The 22,441-nt window shown below is 42.8% G+C and overlaps 1 protein-coding gene across 4 annotated transcripts in view; it reads left to right on the forward strand.

Moving 5' to 3' along the window:
- The window catches only part of LOC144511167 (eukaryotic translation initiation factor 3 subunit J-like), a 39,797-nt gene that overhangs the window by 15,129 nt on the left and 2,227 nt on the right, over positions 1-22,441 (forward strand). For 2 of the 4 annotated variants that reach the window (XM_078241198.1, XM_078241197.1), the window contains exons 3-7: positions 1,499-1,544; positions 3,027-3,124; positions 4,155-4,269; positions 17,422-17,586; positions 20,177-20,250. In XM_078241198.1, the coding sequence (XP_078097324.1) occupies positions 1,499-1,544; positions 3,027-3,124; positions 4,155-4,269; positions 17,422-17,586; positions 20,177-20,250 (498 nt within the window). Of the gene's footprint in view, positions 1-1,498; positions 1,545-3,023; positions 3,125-4,154; positions 4,270-17,421; positions 17,587-20,176; positions 20,251-22,441 lie in introns of all 4 variants that reach the window. The other 2 variants (XM_078241196.1, XM_078241194.1) reach the window with 1 other exon arrangement.

The following is a 22,441-nucleotide window of genomic DNA, read 5'->3' on the forward strand; positions in this document are numbered from 1 at the left end:
GTACACTAGGATTTGAATGATTTGATGGCTCCCTTTTGCAGTTTTCATTGCACGGGACATACAAACATAAAAAATTAGGAGTAGGCCACTCGGCCCTTCAAATCTGCTCCGCCATTCAAGATTATGGCTGATCTGATTGTAACCTCCACATTCCCATCTACCCCAATAACCTTTCACCCACTTATCAGGAATCTAGCACTGCCTTAAAAATATTCAAAGACTCTGCTTCCATTGCCTTTTGAGGAAGAGTGCTTCAAAGACTCATAACCTTGTCAGTGAAAAATAATTCCCTTAATCTCTGTCTGAAATGGGTGACTCCTTATTTAAAACAGTGACTCCTACCTCTAGATTCTCCCACAAGAGGAAACATCCTCTCACATTCACTTTGTGAAGATCAATCAGGATCTTTTATGTTCCAATCAAGTCACCTCTTACTCTTCTGCAAACAAGCTGGCCTGTTCAATCTTTCCTCACCAGATGACCAGCCCATTCCAGTTATTAGTCTAGTGAGTTTTCTTTGAACTGCTTCCGATGCATTTACATCCTTCCTTAAATGCGGAGACCAATACTGTACACAATTCCAGATGGTGGTTTCACCATTTCCCTGTATAACTGAAGGATAACCTTCCTACTTTTGTCTTTAATTCCCCTTGCCAAAAAAGTTCCATATCCCAAGTCTTTGCACACTCAATTACCCTATTTATTAGCCCTTTATGGCCTCCTGGGATCGTGTTCGCATCTTAGTGTACTATCTTTGTGTCATTGGCAAATTTAGCAACCATTCCTTCGGTGCCTTCATCCAAATCATTTTTTAAAATTATAACGAATTGAGGCCTTAGCACTGATCCCTGAGGCACACCACTTGCCAACCAGAAAGAGAACTATTTATGCCAACTCTCTATTTCTTGTTAGCTGGCTAACTTTCAGTCCAGTCCAATATGTTACCACATAAACCATGAGCTTTTGTTTTTTGCAATAACCTTTGATATGGCATTTTATCAAATGCCTTCTGAAAATCTAAATACAGTACATCCAGTGATTCCCCTTTATCCAAAACACTCATTACTTGAAAGAACTCCAATAAATTGTCACGGCAAAATTCAGGGTAATCAGGCAAAGTGCCCGACTCAAATGTTTTTATTACTAGTTTCTAGCATTTTCCCTTTAATAGATATTAAGCTAACTGGCTTGTAGTTTCCTGCTTTCTTTCTCCCTCTCTTTTTGGTTAAAGGAGTTGTTCACTATTTTCCGATGTCATGGAACCGTCCCTGAATCTAGGAAATTTTGGAAAATTGAAACCAACACATCAACTATCTCAGCAGCGACTCCTTTTAAGACCGTAGGATGAAGTTTGTCAGGATAGCTTTGCTCTCCACAAAGTTGTAACAAGTGGGGTACAAGAACAAAAGTAAATCAGAGGTTTTAGAACATTCTATTGGTGGCTTCATTTTAAGGAATGTGGATTAGGAATTTAAATACCTTTTTTTTGTTTCTGTAGGATAACTGGGATGATGACGAAGAAGAAAAGAAAGCAGAAAGGCAAGGTAAACGTGCAGATTTCCATATTCTTGACCAAAGAGGTGATGTAATGGCTGATTTTAGGATTCTAAAGGGACTAGGTTGTGTGGATCATAGATAACTGTTCAAAGCTTGTCCAGAACAGCAGAAAGAGAGAATTGAGGCTACATTTGAAGAGAGATCTTCCTTTCACTGAGCAGTTGGTCAGTTTACGGAACTCACTCCCTAAGGAGTTTGCAGGAAAGGAGTTAGTAACAATTCATTCAAAAGAAATAATATTTTGGGATATTGTGTAAATTATTTGAATCATGACATTGGTGATGAGTGTCGTGAGCTTGGGTGGAACAAGTGATTTTGGACTTATTGTTCCTAAGCTGTCGACCACCGGGGGTTTTCCTCCCCTCATGTCTGGCCAGTTGTAGACTCATTGATAGAGAGCAATCACTATGATGAATCAACAATTCCGTTATCAAATCATCCAACTGCCAGGATGGTAGAAGGTGAATTAAAAGGGCCATGGTCTTTTTTTTTAAGCTCAGTTGGTAGCACTGTTGCCTGAGTCAAAAAGTCCTGGCCTCCAGTGCCCCTCCAAAGCAGTTTAGTGCAAAATTGAGGGTGACACGTCCTGGAGGATGAGTTACACAGTCGGAGGCACGGTCTCTCAGATGGGGCATTAAACTCGGCTTTCCTCTCAGTTTGTCTGAAAGGATCCCACGGCACAATTTGAAGAAGAGCAGGTAAATTCTCATTGGTCTGCTGGGCAGGTTTATATAAATTTACAATTGCATCTTAACTTTTATATTCTCTACACATTGCCACAAAACCCAGTGTTTATGGTTTTGCCCTCTTCAGGTGCTTATGCTGATTTTAATGTCTTTTAAACCTGAGCCCCCAAATCCTGTGCTTTTCCATGTCGGCCAAGTTTCCATTGAATTGTTTATGACTTTCCATTCTGCTTAAATAGCCAGCTGAGACTCACCGGCCAGGATTACACATGAAGTGTACTCACTTCTGTGAGGTATCTGAGGGCCGTAAGGGTCAGCAGAACATCGTCTCTTTGTCAGGCAGCTCCTTCAGGAGAGGGCTAGGTTGGAGTTAGGGCTAAAATTTTATAACATGGTCAAATATCCAGCACTGTGAACGGTTGCCCACTCAGATTTTAAAAGTACATTTGTTCTCTGCTTGAATACAGAGGGGCAGGTAAACTGCTTTCAGGTTGTTGTATAGTAACCTTCCAAAATTTGTACAGATCTGTGGAAATGGAGGGATTTCCGATCTGTATTTAACACTGGTTCAGTGTTGATACACTGGCTATTGTAGCCTTCTCGGGACTGTGCAGTATAAATCCCACACATTTGAAATAAAATACAGGGTGACATCCTGTTGGATATTGTAGGTAAGGGCGAAATAACAAAGTGAAAAGATCTTTTTAGTGTTTGCTTATCGCTGTGATAGCTACCACCTCACCAGCTATGGTTTTGACTTCTCTGAAATTCTTGCATTAGCAGCAAAGATTTCGGAAAAGAAGAAATTAAGTGACCGGATTAAGGAGAAGGAGGAAAAAGAAAGGCAACTGAAGAAGAAAAAACAGGAGGCGTTAAAGAATGTAAGTTGCTCTATACCCCTCAAGGTGTAGCACTTCTACTGTGGGAATTAATACTGCTGAAAGATACAAGTCTTAAAATGCAATGCATTAGGCATCAAAATATGAAGTTCAGCTGCTCAGAGTTGCACAAAGCCACAGAGGACTTTCAACCCTTCACTTACAAGTTCAAGAATGTATAAATCTTGACAGTGAACTGGTAGTTCATAATTCTGATCCAGAAATAAAATGTGTTAATATCAGATGCTAGTATATGATGGAGGAGCAACACAGCAGCTTATCTTTTACCTTCAAGTTTATTCTTACTATTCAGCAGAGACACAAACTCCTTATGGTTTCCCCGCAGCAACTGTTACAGCTACGTCCATTTATACTCTTTAGGAAGTTGAGCCAGTAACCATTATCTGTTTTTAATAAGGCAATTAGCTTAACGATATAATTGTCACAGCATGCACTCACTGATACATTGACATTCTGCTTGTGTCTGGACTTCTGTTCTATTTACCCGTCTCTATTTAACATGGATTGTATACAGTAACCCATCTCTTGTGCTGTTACTAAAGGAAGCCAAGATTATTTGAACCAATATGCACAGTTGTATTCGGTCTTCTATTTTAAAGCTGTATATTATGTCCTTATATCTATATTTAAATTTTTAAATCACATTTCCACATTTTAATGGAAGCTGTCTATCCAAATTTGTCGTGTTATTCCCTCCTTTCGGTAATAAACATGGATATTTGTAATGAAACAAGTCGACTGGGGCGACACAGTGCCACACAGTGCCAGGGACCCGGGTTCAATTACAGCCTTGAGTGTCTGTCTGGAGTTTGCACCTTCTCCCCCTGTCTGTGTGAGTTTCTTCCCAGAGTCCAAAGATATGCAGGTTAGGTGTTTGAGTGAAGAACGGGTACGCAGACACTGAATCTCTGGGAAATAAAAATGAGTGGATTGACATTTTGATGGTGTTATTCAGAATTACTCTGTCATTTTGTATTCCACCTGTCCATTCCACATGTACGTTGTTTTTCAGTTAGAGAAATCAGCAGAACTAGTGGAGCTTTCGCCAGAGGAACAACTAGCAGAAAAACTCCGACTAGCAAAGCTACAAGAACAAGCGGACCTGGAAGTAGCGAAGGACACATTTGGTAAGTTGGGAATAAATGTTCAATAACTTAAGTCACACTAACTTAGACCATAAAACATAGGAGCAGAATTAGGCCACTCGGCCCATCGAGTCTACTCCGCCATTCAATCATGGCTGATATTTTCCTCATCCCCATTCTCCTGACTTTTCCCCATAACCCCTGATCCCCTATCAATCAAGAACCTATCTATATGTCTTAAAGACACTCAGTGACCTGGCCTCCACAGCCTTCTGCGGCAAAGAGTTCCACAAATTCACCACACTCTGGCTGAAGAAATTCCTCCTTGTGTAACTTCAGTTACATTAATAGTTTTTGTACTATTCCCGCATTGGTGCAAGCTCCAATCTAGTTGTAAAGTTTAATACAATTTTAAAATTTTATGATGTTGGTGTAACATTATTTGAATGGCCTGTTGGTGCCCTAGATTTTTCATGGTGATAATTGTTGCTCTATCTTGGATTCCAATGTAATTGGGCTACATTTTGAACTAAATTCCAGCTGAAGAGTTGCTATAGGGACCTGGGTGGAAATCGTCTTGACTTCCAATAAAGTTTGCTAAAGCTTGCTAAATAACACTGAATTTCCAAAAATTTCACACTAAATAGCAAAATATTTATGTATCACTGAGCTCACTGACCAAGAGGATCCCAGCTTGAACCACCTGGGCCTGTGCTAATTTTGGGCAGGCAATAGAGGGGTGTGTAAATGGTTGCCCATTCCTTTTTCTTTTATTTATTTCTTCGCGGGATGTGGATACTGCTGGCTTGGCCAGTATTTATTGCCTTTGCAAAGATGAATGCGAGTTGTTTTCTTGAACAGCTGCAGTCCACGTGGTCAGTGGGGGAAAAGGGGGCTGAAGGTTATTTGTAAGTTGTTCAGTGTTTATTAGCAAGCAGCGAAACCTGAGCAGGAAGCTGGCTTGTGTATCAAATTCTATCTGCTGATTGGTAGGAAAGGTTCAGTAATAAAAACCCTTGATCTCGAATGTGGTTGGGAAGCGCAGCTGATTGTGTTAGCTATTCTGGCTGAGTCACAACAGTCAATCTGGAAGGAGCCATGCACTCCGCTCTCTCCGGTGCAAGGCTTTAATGTTGATTACTGTAGGAGATGGCGTTTAACCGTAAAAGGCGATGCTTGTGAAGCAATGGGGAAAGAGCAGGCAGGTGAGACTAATTGGGTAGCTCTTTCCGCAGAAGGTTATGAAGGCCAGGTCATTGAGTGTCTTTAAGACAGAGACAGGTTCTTGATTGATAAGGGGATATGGGATCATGGGGAAAAGGCAGGAGAATGGGGATGAGAAAAATATCAGCCATGATTGAATGGCAGAGCAGACTCGATGGGCCGAGTGGCCTAATTTCACCATGGTATGGTGGACTGAATGACCTGTGGTCTATAATCTAGAAAGTGGGAATATAATTAGAACGTAGAACCTAGAACAGTACAGCACAGAACAGGCCCTTCGGCCCATGATGTTGTGCCGAGCTTTATCTGAAACCAAGATCAAGCTATCCCACTCCCTATCATCCTGGTGTGCTCCATGTGCCTATCCAATAACCGCTTAAATGTTCCTAAAGCGTCTGACTCGACTATCACTGCAGGCAGTCCATTCCACACCCCAACCACTCTCTGCGTAAAGAACCTACCTCTGATATCCTTCCTGTATCTCCCACCACGAACCCTATAGTTATGCCCCCTTGTAATAGCTCCATCCACCCGAGGAAATAGTCTTTGAACGTTCACTCTATCTATCCCCTTCATCATTTTATAAACCTCTATTAAGTCTCCCCTCAGCCTCCTCCACTCCAGAGAGAACAGCCCAGCTCCCTCAACCTCTCCTCATAAGACCTACCCTCCAAACCAGGCAGCATCCTGGCAAATCTCCTCAGCACTCCCTCCAGCGCCTCCACATCCTTCCTATAGTGAGGCGACCAGAACTGCACACAATATTCCAAATGTGGTCTCACCAAGGTCCTGTACAGTTGCAGCATAACCCCACGGCTCTTAAACTCCAACCCCCTGTTAATAAAAGCTAACACACTATAGGCCTTCTTCACAGCTCTATCCACTTGAGTGGCAACCTTTAGAGATCTGTGGATATGAACCCCAAGATCTCTCTGTTCCTCCACAGTCTTCAGAACCCTACCTTTGACCCTGTAATCCACATTTAAATTAGTCCTACCAAAATGAATCACCTCACATTTATCAGGGTTAAACTCCATTTGCCATTTTTCAGCCCAGCTTTGCATCCTATCTATGTCTCTTTGCAGCCTACAACAGCCCTCCACCTCATCCACTACTCCACCAATCTTGGTGTCATCAGCAAATTTACTGATCCACCCTTCAGCCCCCTCCTCTAAGTCATTAATAAAAATCACAAAGAGCAGAGGACCAAGCACTGATCCCTGCGGCACTCCGCTAGCAACCTGCCTCCAATCCGAAAATTTTCCATCCACCACCACCCTCTGTCTTCGATCAGACAGCCAGTTACCTATCCAATCAGCCAACTTTCCCTCTATCCCACACTTCCTCAGTTTCATCATAAGCCGACCATGGGGGACCTTATCAAACGCCTTACTAAAATCCATGTATATGACATCAACTGCCCTACCTTCATCAACACACTTAGTTACCTCCTCAAAATATTCAATCTTGTGAGGCACGACTTGCCCTTCACGAATCCGTGCTGACTATCCCGGATTAATCCGCATCTTTCTAAATGGTCGTAAATCCCATCGCTAAGGACCTTTTCCATCAATTTACCAACCACCGAAGTAAGACTAACCGGTCTATAATTACCAGGGTCATTTCTATTCCCTTTCTTAAACAGAGGAACAACATTCGCCATTCTCCAGTCCTCTGGCACCAGCCCCGTGGACAGCGAGGACCCAAAGATCAAAGCCAGCGGCTCTGCAATCTCATCCCTTGCCTCCCAAAGAATCCTAGGATACATTTCATCAGGCCCAGGGGACTTATCGACCTTCAGTTTATTCAAAACTGCCAGGACATCCTCCCTCCGAACAATTGCAATTAAAAGTAGTGCAGTTCTGCTGCTTTGCTGCAGATGGGGCTAAAGCATCATGGATGCTACTCGATGCTGAAGTTAAAATGCCATTTGTATTGTGTCCTGATGTGTCTGCATCTAGTATGCACTTAATTGCAGGGTAGAATTTTAAGCTAGATCGGGATGCCGAAAGATCGATTTTGCTTTTTGCCTTTGCAGGTAATTAATCAAATTGAATAAATAAGCAGCTGCTAACTGAATTTTTTCTGATTCAGTGCTTTGTAGCTATGATGTAGTCGATGGTTTAAAAACTCCTTTCGTAACAAAAAAACGTGTAGACTGCTTGGATTGGCTGTGCAATGCAGCATTTGCTTAAACGTTAACTGCAACCTGTGCCCTGAATCAGCAACTGGGTTTTGAAATCAAACGGTTGTAGAACGGATGAAATACCCCAGTGAGAATGGATTCGAATGTAAAAATATTAATACCCAATGCAATTCAGTGGAAGATAATTCAATACTTTGAAAATCCCCCAGTTCGGTTCTGCCCACCCATAGCCCTGTAGATGACTCTGAGTACACATCCTTTTGAAAGTTCCTTTCAAATCTGAATTTTTATTTAAAATAAAAAAAGTAGTCTTTCTTGCCTTTGACCATTCCGTTAGCCCAGTGAATAGCTGGGCTTCAACCAGGAAGGTTAAAAAAAATCCTCACTGAAGTGAAGGCATTTAGTTTGTGCTGCTTGGTTGGGGGATTGGGAATAGAGCTTTTGACCCTCCTGGATTGCCCTAGGATTCCCTGCAGTTGCGTATTACACTGCCAGGCACTTCTATGAAAAGCCAGAAAGAAAATGACACATGTTTTTTTTTGTATGCTCACTGGTCAGAATAGGTTACAGTAATATTGTGGTTGTAATAATGAACTAGTAAACCAGTGGTTGTGTTTTAAACTGCAGCAAATTGTGAAATTATGTTCAATCAAATTGTGAAAAACCTTTTTACTCTGTCGGGAGCTCCGGTTTCCTCCCACATTCCAATGTGTGTGGGTTAATTTGTTTGGCCATAGTAAATTGCCCCTTAGTGTCAGCGGGATTAGCAGGGTACATACATGGGGTTATGGGGATAGGGGTGGGATTGTTGTCGGTGGAGGTTCAATGGGCCGAATGGCCTTGTGCACTGTAGGAATCTATTCTGTTCTATTCTAAAGTTGCAAAGCCTGTGTACAAAGTGGCCAGGGCACACCCCTAATCTGTCTCCTTGCTTGCTCCAATTCAAATTGAATCCAATTCTTGGTCCCCACAATAGAGATTATACCCAACCATTGGGCTTGATCTGACACTTGATCTTCACCAAAAGGCCAAGAAGCTTTTGATCAAATTCTGGCAGTTCGTGGCTGTTGTCATAATGAGGTGACCGAATGCTCCCTATTGATGTAAAACCTCAATTGGTTTATCGATACCCTTCGAGGAGAGGGGATCTACCACCCCAATGTTGGAGCTAGTCATACTGAAGTTGTACAGGGTCCTTCATCATTCTGGGTGTGGCCACATGATGTGTAGCTAACTGGGGAATCACGTGCCTGTATACATCTTGTGGATGCTGAGGACTGATTAAAATTTTAAGACTAAAATAGTTAATTTTTTTGTAATATAATAATGACTAGTGTCGTGAGGATTGATGAGCTGGAGGCACGGAGCTGAGATGGTTGGAAGCGAGTCATCCTGTAGGAGCCGAATTGTTTTTCACTTTGCAGGGAAGAGGACTTCTAATATTTGTTAAGAGTTTGATGGGCACAGAATGCTTCTCAGTTGAAATGTGGCTCGTCCCCAGTAGGAGTGTAATCAAGAAGGGCAGCAGTAAAAAAAAAAAATAGGACCTTTTGAAAGCAGTTCATTTCTGTTCCTGGAGTGATTGCAGTTTTTTCATCACCATCTTACCGGTTAAAGATTACAGAACATGTATTGATGATGAACTTCAGCCTTCTGTATGCTGTGAGTCAAATCTCCTCTCTCTCTCTCTCTCTCTCTCTCTCTCCCCCCCCCCCCCCCCCCCCCCCCCCCCAATGTTATGGAAGTCTGCACACCTGAAATTATTCTTTTTAGATTTTCTTCTGTTGAGTCAACAGCAAAATACTGCGGGGGCTGGAATCGGAACCAAAACTGAAAATGCTGGGAAATCTCAGCAGGTCTGACAGCACCTGTGCGGAGAGAATAGAGCCAACGTTTCCAGTCTGAATGACCCTTTATCAGAGCTCTAACAAAGTGTCATCAGGACTTGAAACGTTGGCTCTATTCTCTCCCCACAGATGTTGTCAGAGCTGCTGAGATTTTCCAGCATTTTCTGTTTTTGTTGTGAAGCATAACAACTGGATGGTGAGTCATAAAACAAGCCGTTGGCGCTCAAGCCAGTTAAGGGCTGGTATGATTATTTTGTTCTTGCTACAAAGCCATTGTATAAGTAAAAAAAAAACATTGCTCTTTCAACTGGAAATCTTTTGCTCATAAAGCAAGAAGTATTTAAATACCGAAGACTTGTGGAAAGCGGCAGCAAAATGGACAATTAAAAGGCAATGGCTTCAGCTAATGTTGCAGAAGCCAGTGCATTGGCACCCCTGCCTGAAAATGATTCAAATACAGCACAGGAACTTGGCAAAGGGCAAATTAGACACACACAAAGGGCAGTGGAGAATACACCGAACCAGTTAAGAACGCAGGGAAGGGCCAGCTGGGTCAGCTCCCAGGCAAAACTAATGATAAGGCTTGAATAGAAGAAGGTCGAAATCTGGACAAAGTCAAGAAATAGAGTTCATCAATCGGCATGAAGATTACTGGTTACTGTCTCATGGAGAGAATTGCTGACTGCACTAACTGGTATCATTCAAAGAAGTTTTCTTTCAAGAATTTGCATCACAAGTGGGCAAATGGATATATGAAGCTCAGCACTGTACTGAACAATCAGATGTATGTGATAAAGGTGTAAACCCAGAAGACACTGTCTCTGAGGTAACATCGGTCATCAGTAGAAAATCTCGGAAGTTGGGTATTAGAGGGGCAGAGGCGTGGCAGCAGTGAAGCAGAAACTTATTCTGGAGCAAGAAGAATGTCGCTTGTGCCAAAAAAGGGTGAAGAAGTGGAGCAGCTGAAAAGTAAGGAGGAGTTTGAAATAGAAACAGAGATAGCAATCTCAAATGCTAAAAGTTTCTGAAGAGGTTGAAGACAAGGTTCGATTAAGAATGTAAGAGACAGAATGAATGCATAGCCAGGCTGCACACTGAGAATGCTTCCAACAAAAAAAGTTAAGCTGGACCCCTGCTGTGAGGAGTTAAACCATTTGCTTCCTTTGAACTGCTTTACGATGGAACAGCAGTTTTCCTGCCAACGGTGATACAGCCACAAGCACTAGGCATCCATCCAAGTACAACCCAATGACTGTGCTTCGAGAGTAACAAATAATCCAGCCAACTTGTCAATGTTTATGAAAACAGGACAAATGTTGGATTTGATGCAGCAACCAGTACAGTTAATTAATAAGCTGATCAGTCACTTTTCCAAGTGGATTTCTTTGAAGAAGTCTGTAACTTGGACACTCAAAGTTAGAGAAGCACTTTTGCAAATGAACAGGAAAAGGAAAGAATTAAGAGAAGACAAGGTTAACAAAATACCCTGCTAACAACAACTGAATAAATTCAAAGAAATGCTGAGATGTGGAATTGTTGCTTAGGAAGATGTTGCCACAGCTGAGAGAGAGTGTTTGATTCAGCAGATGAGAATGTTTCAGGAAGAGGTCATCTGCCTAATAAAAGACTGTAAATCGTGTTCTTTATTTTACCTGTACAATCGGGCTGGAGTGTAGGAGCAGAAATGTTGAATTTAAATTTGCAGGGGAGGGGACTTACGATGTTTGTTGGAAGTTGGTGGGCGCAGGATGTTTCTAAATTGAAATGTAAACACTTGTTTGTTTTGGGCTGGCTAGTGGGAGTGTAATCAAGAAAGGTAGCAGTAAAAACTATAGTATTTTGAAAGCAGCTAGTTTTGTGTTCCTGGAGCGATTTACAGTTTTTCTGAATGCAACAGGATGAAGTAAATATCACTGAACTTATTGATATTAAACACGAGTTGTGGATGTGAGTAAATACATCTTTTTTTCTGTTATGGAAGTGCACAAAGGTTAAATTATTTTAAGTTTTCTTCCATTGAGTCACTATGTTTTCTTTGTTCTCTTTGTTCTTTGTTCTTGTGTGAAGCTTAGCAACTGGATGCTGAGCTGTAAAACATAAAGATTCTCAAACCAGCTAAGGACTGGTATAATTGTTTAGTTTTTGCTACAAAGCCATTATCCTTCCAAATCCTCCCAGAATGTGATCCAACAAGAGCTAGGGTGTAGAATATTGGCAACAACTTCCAACTACTAATTTCTATTATAAAGTGACTTTTTCTTGCTTATCCTGTCCCACCTTTCCTGAGAAGGTACATCATTAGGTCATTGTGATGGTACACGGTTGGTTGGAATGCCTGTGAATGAGTGCTCCTGGGGCCTTCAAGAGGTGCAGAAATTATTGGGATAAAGTTACCTTTGTCCTCTTAAATTTGACAGTGTAGATAACTCAGCTCATTGGTCTATATTTTTCCTTTTGCATTAAATGAAAGCTGCTTCAATTTTGTTTCAAAATCAGAAGCGTCAATCTCCTGACAAAAATGTAACTTTCAATGGTCTATAAATGTGGAATTGAGACCAAGTCAGAGCAAAAGTAGGAATATTATGGCCGTTGACCTTTTAATGACAACATTTCTGTCGGAATTATGAAGAATTGTTTGTGAAAACTCTGGTCTGGCAGCATCTGGGAAGAGAGGGACAGAGTTAACATTTCGAGTTGACTCTTCTTTGGAACTCTTTATTTTAGGTTTCTTTATTTCTGATCTCCAGCCTGCGCGGTATTTTGCTTTCCTGAAGAAGTGTTTTGTGTCACACTAAGAAAAGGTTCGCAGGCAGTGATCCCTGTTATAACCCCCTGATTGCAACAACAGGGAGTGAATATTAAAAACTGGAAGCAATAATGAAAACATTACTCCTTTAAATAAATTCCCAGCTTTGTTGTTCAGCTGTAATTCAGATTCATGCACCAGAATATAATTTTCAGAAGCTTTTTGCATTGCAGTGCTTTGGGAAGTGGTTCTTTCAACGGCAGAGTGACCTGGGTTGAATTGGATTACAGCTGTGCAAACAATCTAAAATATCTTGAGCTTTGAGTGTTGCAATGTTAAATTAATGGCATGGTTGTGCGAGAGATACTGTCATTGCTGTGGATAATCCACGTGGGCAGTCAGGGATTGATATTGGCAACTGATAGGTGACATAGAATTTGCTAAACTTGGCTTCGCACTCGCATAGCAACTGGTGTGAAACAAAGAATTTGCGTAGCACCTCACTGTATCTCGCAGGAGTTCCCAGGCCAGGTTACCAATTTCTCCTGATTTAAAATGACCTGCGTTGCATCAATGCCTATCTGGAATCTTTGCAAACGAGGATCATTTCAATTCCATTCTTGAAATGTCTGCCACACTTAGCTCCCCCATGAGGTAGTTTTGTCGGCTCTCAGGACTGCAGAGTGGAGTATTTTGTGAATGCGCCTTGTCTGTCTCCCTGTGAGCAGAAAGCTCGTTTGCAAGCGGTCACTAGATGGGAAATGTTCTGGTGACAGAGCGAATTCTCCAGGAGTGAAACTCTTGAGGTTAGTTCAAATCCTGGAATGTTAAAGGAGCATTAGCGATAAAGCTGAAATGATGAACCCTGTAGCTATTCCACTTTTTCAAGATAAAGTATTTTATTTTTCCAAAGAGAGTGGAGAAAGGTTCTTTCTGTTGAATTTAAACACTGCGGTGGTTAGCCGTTTGTATGAAATGATCGGCCAGTGTCTCGTGCTGTTTCCAAAGCTGGATGGTGAAACGTCGTCCTTTAATGTTCAGCCTCGGTGCTGCTTGTTGCTGTTAGTAAACTGGTTTGAAGGAGAGGGAGGAAGAGTATTGGAAATGTCTTTTTGTAGAAATACTAAAAGTGAAATTCTTGGGCTGATCATTTTTTGAGACAAATCATGTTGGCTGTTAAACTTGAAAAGGAACTTGTATAGAATTTTCCGCACAAATAGGCCATTGCGCTATGCCAGTGTCTGTTCCTGCTACCCCCCTCCTCATCCGATCAATTACTTTTATTCATTCATGGGACATGGGCGGTCACTTATTGCCCATCCCTAGTTGCCTGAGGGCAGTCAACCACATTGCTGTGGCTCTGGAGTCACATGTAGGCCAGACCAGGTAAGGACAGCAGATTTCCTCCCCTAAAGGACATTAGTGAACCAGATGGGGTTTTCTGACAACCGACAATGGTTTCATGGTCATCAGATTCCAGATATTTTTTATTGAATTCAAATTCCACCATCTGCCGTTTCACCATTCGAACCCGGGTCCCCCTGAACATTAGCTGAGTTTCTGAATTAATAGCCTAGCGATGATACCACTCGACCATCGTCTCCCCTGATATCCTTCTGTACTTTTCTTTCTTGTGTTTATTTAGTTTTCTCTCCGATGCATGAGGGGTGGGCGGGTGGGGGGAGAGAGAGAAGAAAGTTTGGGTAGGAATTAAAAATGTGTTTGTGAAGTGACTTTGAAGAGAATAAGCAGAAAAGGAATATGCCTGTATAGGGAGTATATGAAGATCTGACAACAATTGCAAGCAATCAAACATCCTTGTAGAGCCTTTTTGGAGAGTATGGATCCCATGTCTTGTTAAAAGTATTCTAATCGTAGGCACAGCGGTTGCCAACTCTGAGGAGTTTTCATTTTTTAACAATACAATTTTTGCATTAGCTGTGATGAAGCCGTTTTAAAAAATCATTATTTTATGTAGCAAATTTTTTAAAAAGGGTTTGAATTGGAGGTAATTACAGTAGAATGGGATCAAAGGTAGACATGGAAGAATGTCAAATGTGTGAGCATTTTGTGAAAGTCATGTCTACATGTGAACCCAGTTGAGTGCTCTGACCCGAGCCAGATGGATACATGTTCATCTGGGGCCATGATGGATCTAAAAATAATTTAGGGTAAACTCCACTCTCATACCCCTAGCCCCTAGAGAAATTAACCACGTTAATATTAAACTTTTGCAGGTTGAATGTTGGGTTATTTTACTGCATTTATATTGGCCAATTAATAAAATGTGGCATGAACTTGAATCGCTTGTGTATTAACACACAGTGCACATCCCCAGGGAAGTACTTCACGGTGCTTTGAATCCAGATGTTGGAACAAATACTGTTGCATGGATGGTGAGATGGAAATGAAATGTGAAAGTTGTTTCCAGTGCTGAGCAATTGGAATCTGTTCGAGAGGGAAGATAATAGTTTGCGTCTTAGAATCCCTACAGGCCAGAAGGAGGCCATTCAGCCCATCGGGTCTGCTCCAACAGAGCATCCCACACAGGCCGTATCCCTGTAACTCCATGTATATACCCCACTAATCCCCTTAACCTACGCATCTTGGGACAGTAAGGAGCAGTTTAGCATGGTCAGTCCATCTAACCTAAAAATTTTAAAAAGTTAAAGTTTATTTATTAGTCACAATTAGGCTTACATTCACACTGGAATGAAGTTACTGTGAAAATCCCCAAGTTGCCACACTCCGGCGCCTGTTTGGGTAAACTGAGGGAGAATTTAGCCACTGCACCTAACCTGCACAGCTTTGGACTGTGGGAGGAAACCAGAGCACCCGGAGGAAACCCACGCGGACACGGGGAGAATGTGCAGACTCCACACTGACTCAAGCCGGGAATTGAACCCAGGTCCCTGGCACTGAGGCGCAGCAGTGCTGCCCTAAAGTGGACATTGGGCTTCCTTCACATCTTTTGGAGTGTGTGGGGAAACGAGCATGAGGAGAACATGCAAACTCCACAACAGACGGAATTGAACCCGGGTCTCTGCCGCTGAGGCAGCAATGCTAGCCACCGTGCCACCCACATAGAATCCCTACGATAGTGGTGAGACTTTCATACTTGTGGCATAATTCTGGCAAAACCTCTTTGGCGGTACCCATTTGCCCCAGCTTGAGTATCTGGAATCAGGGATCATAGAATTTCTTCACTCAGTGTTATGAGTCCTTGGAATTCTCTAGCCAGTTGAGTGTATCCAAGACAGTATTCAAGGATTTTTAGGATGCTAAGGGAACCGAGGGATATGAGGATAGCGTGGGGTAAGCACAGTCAAATTTAAAGATCAGCCATGATCTTATGGAATGGTGGGGCAAGCTTGCAGGGCCAAATGGCTTCCTCCTGCTCAAATGTTTTACATTCTTAAGATTTGTCTTTGTAGTTTGCTACATGCATTGGCGATTTATGATTTTGAAAGAATCTTAGCAAAACAAAACATCAGTGATGTGTAACAAATTAATTTGAGCACCTTCACTCCAGCTTCTAGTCTCAGCCATGAAACTAGAGTCTCCGTCTTCTGAGAAAGTTGCTGGAAAGTTTCCCTTCAATCATATTTCCCCTCAATCACCACGGCATGATGGCACAGTGGTTAGCAACTACTGCCTTACAGCGCCCGGGACCCGGATTTGATTCTGGCCTTGGGTGACTGTATGAACCATGTCTGCGTGTTTTTCATCAAATTCCTGCCACAGTCCAAAGATGTGCAGGTTGGGTGGATTCACCAAACTAAATTGCCCCTTAGTGTTTATAGATATGTCGGCAAAGTGGATTCACCATGGGGGTTACGGGGAGTGGGAGAGGGGGCGCCTAGTAAGATGCTCTTTCAGAGTTGTGTAGACTTGATGGGTTGAATGGCCTACTGCACTGGGTGGTTTCTGTGGATGACCCTGTTCACATGGATGGCATAGCATAAATCTTCCCCATTGGGTGGAGAGAGCTAAACTTTGCATTTGTTTAATTCACAGAAGAGCAGACGATTTCTGGTGACCTGACCAACATTTATCCTTCAAACAAAACTCAAAATATCAGATTAACTGATCGTTATTTCATTTTTAAAATCATTTATTCAAGGGAAGTCAAGTCAAATTTATTTATTAGTCACAAGTAGGCTTACAGTAACACTGCAATTAAGTTACTGTGAAAATCCCCTCCCTAGTCGCCACACGTTGGCACCTGTTCGGGTACACTGAGGGAGAATTTAGCATGGCCAATGCACCTAACCAGCACATCTTTCGGACTGTGGGAGGAAACTGGAGCACCTGGAGGAAACCCACGCAGACACAGGGAGAACATGCAAACTCCACACAGACAGTGACCCAAGTGGGGAATCGAACCCGGGTCCCTGGTGCTGAGGCAGCAGTGCTAACCACTATGCCACCATATGTGGATGTCTATGTGGAGTTTGTACGTGGATGTGGCTAAAACAGCATTTATTGCCCATTCTGAATTGCTTTAAGGTGGTGGTGAGCTGCTTTCTTGAACCACTGCAGTCCCTGTGGTGTAGGTACACCCACAGTGCTGTTAGTGAAGGCGCTCTAGGATTCTGACTCAGCGACAATGCGGGACTGGCCGATATGTTTTCAAATCAGGATGATAAGTGACTTGGAGGGACTTGCAGGCGGTAGTGTTCCCATGTACCTGCTAGTGGTTGTGAGTTTGGAAAGTGCTGTTGAAGGAACCTTGGTGAGTTCCTGCAGTGTATCTTGTAGATGGTGCTCATTGCTGTCACTTTGGGTGATGCTGCCAATTGATTGCTGTGCTGCGTATATAAGCGGCTAAACTTCCAAAGTAATTGTTTGGCTGGAAAATGCTTTAGGTTGACCTGAGGAGGTGACAGACAATGATTCTTTGTTCTTGTTGCCCTTGTCTCACACACACATCACAGTACTGGATGTTCAAGCCACAAACACTTAGATAAGTTGCCTTCAGCAGTATTCCGTTGCAATGTTGTTTACAAGCACAGAGGTTTTACTCTGCGCTGTGTTTACCTCTCCGCAGCAGAGACAGTGGGAGCACCCTAGCTTTTTAATGTTGCTGAATTTGGGGATTGGTCCGAGATGATGTGGCGAATTGTAAGCAGCCAACATGAGGCAACTGAAGAACGTGGCGAGGGTGGGAGAGAGTAGAATTTTAAGGCTTGTTTACAGTAATTGAATTTTTATTGAACTCTACTTTCCAGGCATGAACAGCGTAATGCAGCTTGGAATTGACTCCATGTATCCAACCACTAGAGAAGACTTCACAGAATTTGGAAGGCTCTTGAAGGAGAAGATTACATTCTTTGAAAAGTCTGTTTATTATGTGGACTTCTTAGAGACCTTACTCCAAGATATTAGCATTTCATGTAAGTTGATACTTTAGATTTATTTTGCTTGACTAGAGCTGAAGCCAGTCACAACTTTAAAAGCCTCCTTACAGCGTTACTGATAATCTCATAGCGATAGAAACATAGAAAGCTACAGCACAAAACAGGCCCTTCGGCCCCACAAGTTATGCCGAACATATCCCTACCTTTTAGGCCTACTTATAACCCTCCATCCTATTAAGTCCCATGTACTCATCCAGGAGTCTCTTAAAAGACCCTATTGAGTTTGCCTCCACCACCACTGACGGCAGCCGATTCCACTCGCCCACCACCATCTGTGTGAAAAACTTCCCCCTAACATTTCCCCTGTACCTACCCCCCAGCACCTTAAACCTGTGTCCTCTCATAGCAGACATTTCCACCCTGGGAAAAAGCCTCTGAGAGTCCACCCGATCTATGCCTCTCAACATCTTATATACCTCTATTAGGTCTCCTCTCATCCTACGTCTCTCCAAGGAGAAAAGACCGAGCTCCCTCAGCCTATCCTCATAAGGCATGCCACTCAATCCAGGCAACATCCTTGTAAATCGCCTCTGCACCCTTTCAATCTTTTCCACATCCTTCCTGTAATGAGGCGACCAGAACTGAGCACAGTACTCCAAGTGGGATGGCGATTGTTTCCTCAGTGCTTCTAGTGTCCAGAAAGTTTGGATGTAAATTGAAAGAGTTGAAGCTAACAAACATTGTTGACACCACAACATTCAGTCCAAGTGGTTGGTGCCAGTATTAATGCTTCACACTGGCCCTGGAGGCACCATCCAGATCCCATGAAAAAATAAGAGCCTCTTCCTACCCTTCTACATCTCACCCAATAGCCGTAACCTCTATTCCTTTCTCCATTATTTGTTTATCCCCTAAATGCACCTCTGCTATTCACCTCAACCAGCTCCCTGTCTTCCATGTTCTTGCCATTCTCTTGGTAAAGAATTTTCTCCTGAATTCCCTGTTGGATTTATTAGTGACTATATCATATTTATGGCCCCTAGTTTTGGAATTCCCAAACACATTTATGAAATCCTTTCTTGATCCTGAAGATCTCTTTCAAATCATCCCACAGATTCTCCTTTCCAGATACCTAATGATACTGTGGGACTGTAACTAGCTAAACCAGCACTAATTTACCATCACTATGCTAGTAGGCTTCCTGTTGCTTTTCTAGAGAAAAGAACATGTTAAGGGATTGGTTTACAAAATTATCTGGAGCCAAAGGACTCCCAGCACCCTGCAGTGACTGGTATCAATAGTGAGCTAATGTGTTCTGATATTATTGATTTTGTGATTAAATAAAGAATTGTAAAACATCCGTTGACAAAGTGGAACCATTGTGTTTGGAAAGCTGAACTGGGTGTGATTTAGAAAAGACCAGCAGCTTATTTTTATTCTTTATTGGACTTTGCAGGCTGGGCCCTTGGATGGTGGTGATGAATTGCCACCTTGAACCGCCTCAGTCCATGAGGTGTAGGTGCACCCATAGTGCAGTTAGGGGAGGGAAGTTTCATGATTTTGGCCCAGCAACAGTGAAGGAACGGTGATATCGATCCAAGTCAGGATGGTGTGAGACTTGGAGGGGTCTTGCAAGTGGTGGTGTTCCCAAGAATCTGCTGCCCTTCTCCATCTAGCTGGTGGAGGTGGCAAGTTTGGAAGAGCCTTGATGAGTTGTTGCAGTGCATCTTGTGGATTGTGCACTCTGCTGCTACTGTGTGTCGGTGTTGGAAGGAATGGATGTTGTAGGTGATGGATAGGATGCCAATCAAGCGAGCTGCTTTGTCCTGGATGGTGTTGAGCTCCTTGAGTATTTTTGGAGCTGCATTCATCCAGGCAAGTGACGAATATTCCATCACACTGCTGACTTGTGCCATACAGATGGTGGACAGGCTTTGGGGAGTCAGGAGATGAGTTATTTTGCAAAATTTCAACCTCTGACCATTCCTTGTAGCCACAGTATTTATATGGCACTTATGTTACTTGTCACCTTATCAGCCCATGTCTGAATGTTGTTCAGGTCTTGCTGCATTTGTGCACGGGCTGATTCAGTACCTGAGTTGTGAATGGTGCTCAACATCTTGCAGTCATCAATGAACATCCCCATTTCTGACCATCTGATGGAGGGAAGGTCATTGGTGAAGCAACTGAAGATGTTTGACCAGAGCACTACCCTGAGGAACTCCTGCAGTGATGTCCTTGGACCTCCAACCACCTTTGTAGCTGAGAGTGTGTGTCAGTTATTGGTTTTAAATTGGAATATTTCTCACCTGAAGCTTATATCAGTTTGAGGGTTCTCCAGCTCCATGCAGAACTCCCAAAAGGCTTGAACTGGAAAATTTATTTTTATCTGAGATGAGACTCTAAGTCAAACCCAATTGCAAACCCCTCCCTTCAAAGAGTATGTGAAAATGTAAGTGCACCTCTCAGTGAGTGCAGTCCAGACGTCATCTGCTTGATGGGTACCATCAGTCCATGTTGTTTTGGGATGTGGTATTGAAATACTATTGTTGATCACTGAAAGTTTTGAGCCATTTATGTTAGTATGGGAAAACTGCAGGAATTCAGTTCTGTGACTCTCTTTCAGTGGAAGTTGACGATTTGAAAAAGCTGAACAACTCTTTGACGTCGTTGTGTAGTGAAAAGCTGAAACAAGAGAAGGTAAGGAGATACCTGGGGTCTGTCCCATCCCATGACAAAGTTGAGCAAATGTTTTGTTTTTAAAATACGGCCAGAGTGGTTACGTTTGTTTATGCCATAATGGAAGTCACTTTAGCTGTGGAACGATGGATAGCTCTCCCATCCCCTGTGATTGTCATTGCCAATGTAATACTGAAGGAATGCTGCACTGTCAAAAATGCCATCATTCGGACAGTTTAAAGCAGCACCTTGTCCACACCCTCCATCTATCGCATGGCTCTTTTGAAGAAATGATGTGGAGATGCCAGCGTTGGACTGGGGTAAGCACAGTAAGAAGTCTCACAACACCAGGTTAAAGTCCAACAGGTTTATTTGGTAGCAAATACCATAAGCTTTCGGAGCAATGCTCCTTCGTCAGATGGAGTGGATATCTGCTCTCAAACAGGGCACAGACACAGAAATCAAATTACAGAATACTGATTAGAATGCAAATCTCTACAGCCAGCCAGGTCTTAAATGTACAGACAATGTGGGTGGTGGGAGCATTCAACACAGGTTAAAGAGATGTGTATTGTCTCCAGACAGTACAGCTTGTGAAATTGTGCAAGTCCAGGAGGCAAGCTGTGGGGGTTACTGATAATGTGACATAAATCCAACATCCCGGTTTAGACCGTCCTCATGTGTGCGGAACTTGGCTATCAGTTTCTGCTCAGTGACTCTGCGCTGTCGTGTGTCGTGAAGACCACCTTGGAGAACGCTTACCTGAAGATCCAAGGCTGAATGCCCGTGACTGCTGAAGTGCTTTCTCTTCCTGTGGGGGAGCACTTCAGCAGTCACGGGCATTCAGCCTTGGATCTTCAGGTGAGCGTTCTCCAAGGCGGCCTTCACGACACACGACAGCGCAGAGTCACTGAGCAGAAACTGATAGCCAAGTTCCGCACACATGAGGACGGTCTAAACCGGGATGTTGGATTTATGTCACATTATCAGTAACCCCCACAGCTTGCCTCCTGGACTTGCACAATTTCACAAGCTGTACTGTCTGGAGACAATACACATCTCTTTAACCTGTGTTGAATGCTCCCTCCACCCACATTGTCTGTACATTTAAGACCTGGCTGGCTGTAGAGATTTGCATTCTAATCAGTATTCTGTAATTTGATTTCTGCGTCTGTGCCCTGTTTGAGAACAGATATCCACTCCATCTGACGAAGGAGCATTGCTCCGAAAGCTTATGGTATTTGCTACCAAATAAACCTGTTGGACTTTAACCTGGTGTTGTGAGACTTCTTACTCTTTTGAAGAAAAGCAGGGGAGGTCTTCCCACTGTCCCAGCCAATGTTTATCCCTCCAACGTCACTAAGTAAACTCCCTGGTCGTTATCAAGTTGCTGTGTGTCGGAGCATGCTTTGTGCTAATTGCTGGAGAATGTTCTGTGCTGAGGCACGGTTACCCAATTCTGTAAACCATGTCATTCTGTCCTTTAATCCAGCAGTCAGTTTGGATGAGCAGGACTTGGGGTCAGTTAGGATGTGGGAAGTTACAGTACTTTACTCTGTTCCATTTAAATCTCAAAATAGTTTGAGGACATGATAAATTTATTAGGTTTTGGCTCGAAGTCTGTTTTGCTCTGAAGGCACACAGCTGTTCTTTCTGTGCTTCTCAACTGAAAATGGCCTGTAAACCAGCAGTGTCCATGAAGAAAACGGCTTTGCAAAGCTCAAACAATTAGCTGGCTAGGAATCTACAGGTTATACCTTTTGAGTTTATAACTTTTCCAGACTAATTCCTACAGCCATGTTGCATCATCCACTCTTCAGATTAAATGTCACTAGAAAGAGGAAATTATTAATCCAAATTGACCTGTGATTTTTAACAACACAGTCCCATTCACCGATCATCAATGTTCACTGATCTACCACTGGCTCCTGGTCATTTAAAATTCTGCCGCTCTCTCGAAACACTAATCCTACATTTCTATCTGCAGGGACACCTTTTAACCGTCCCACTATTGCCGGCCATGCCTCCATCCAGCTAATTTGGAATTCACTCCTGCAATCTCTGCTATCCCTCTCCTTGCCACTTTGACCAGGCTTTTGGACACCAATATTTTTTATTACTGTCTCGATTCTTGTCCGATGACCCTCCTGTTAAGCGCCTTGGGGATGTTTTCTGGGTTTAAAGCAACTTGTTGTAGAAGTTTTGCTCATAA

The sequence above is a fragment of the Mustelus asterias genome, chromosome 24 (genome assembly GCF_964213995.1).
Source record: "Mustelus asterias chromosome 24, sMusAst1.hap1.1, whole genome shotgun sequence".
Classification (NCBI taxonomy): Eukaryota; Metazoa; Chordata; class Chondrichthyes; order Carcharhiniformes; family Triakidae; genus Mustelus; species Mustelus asterias.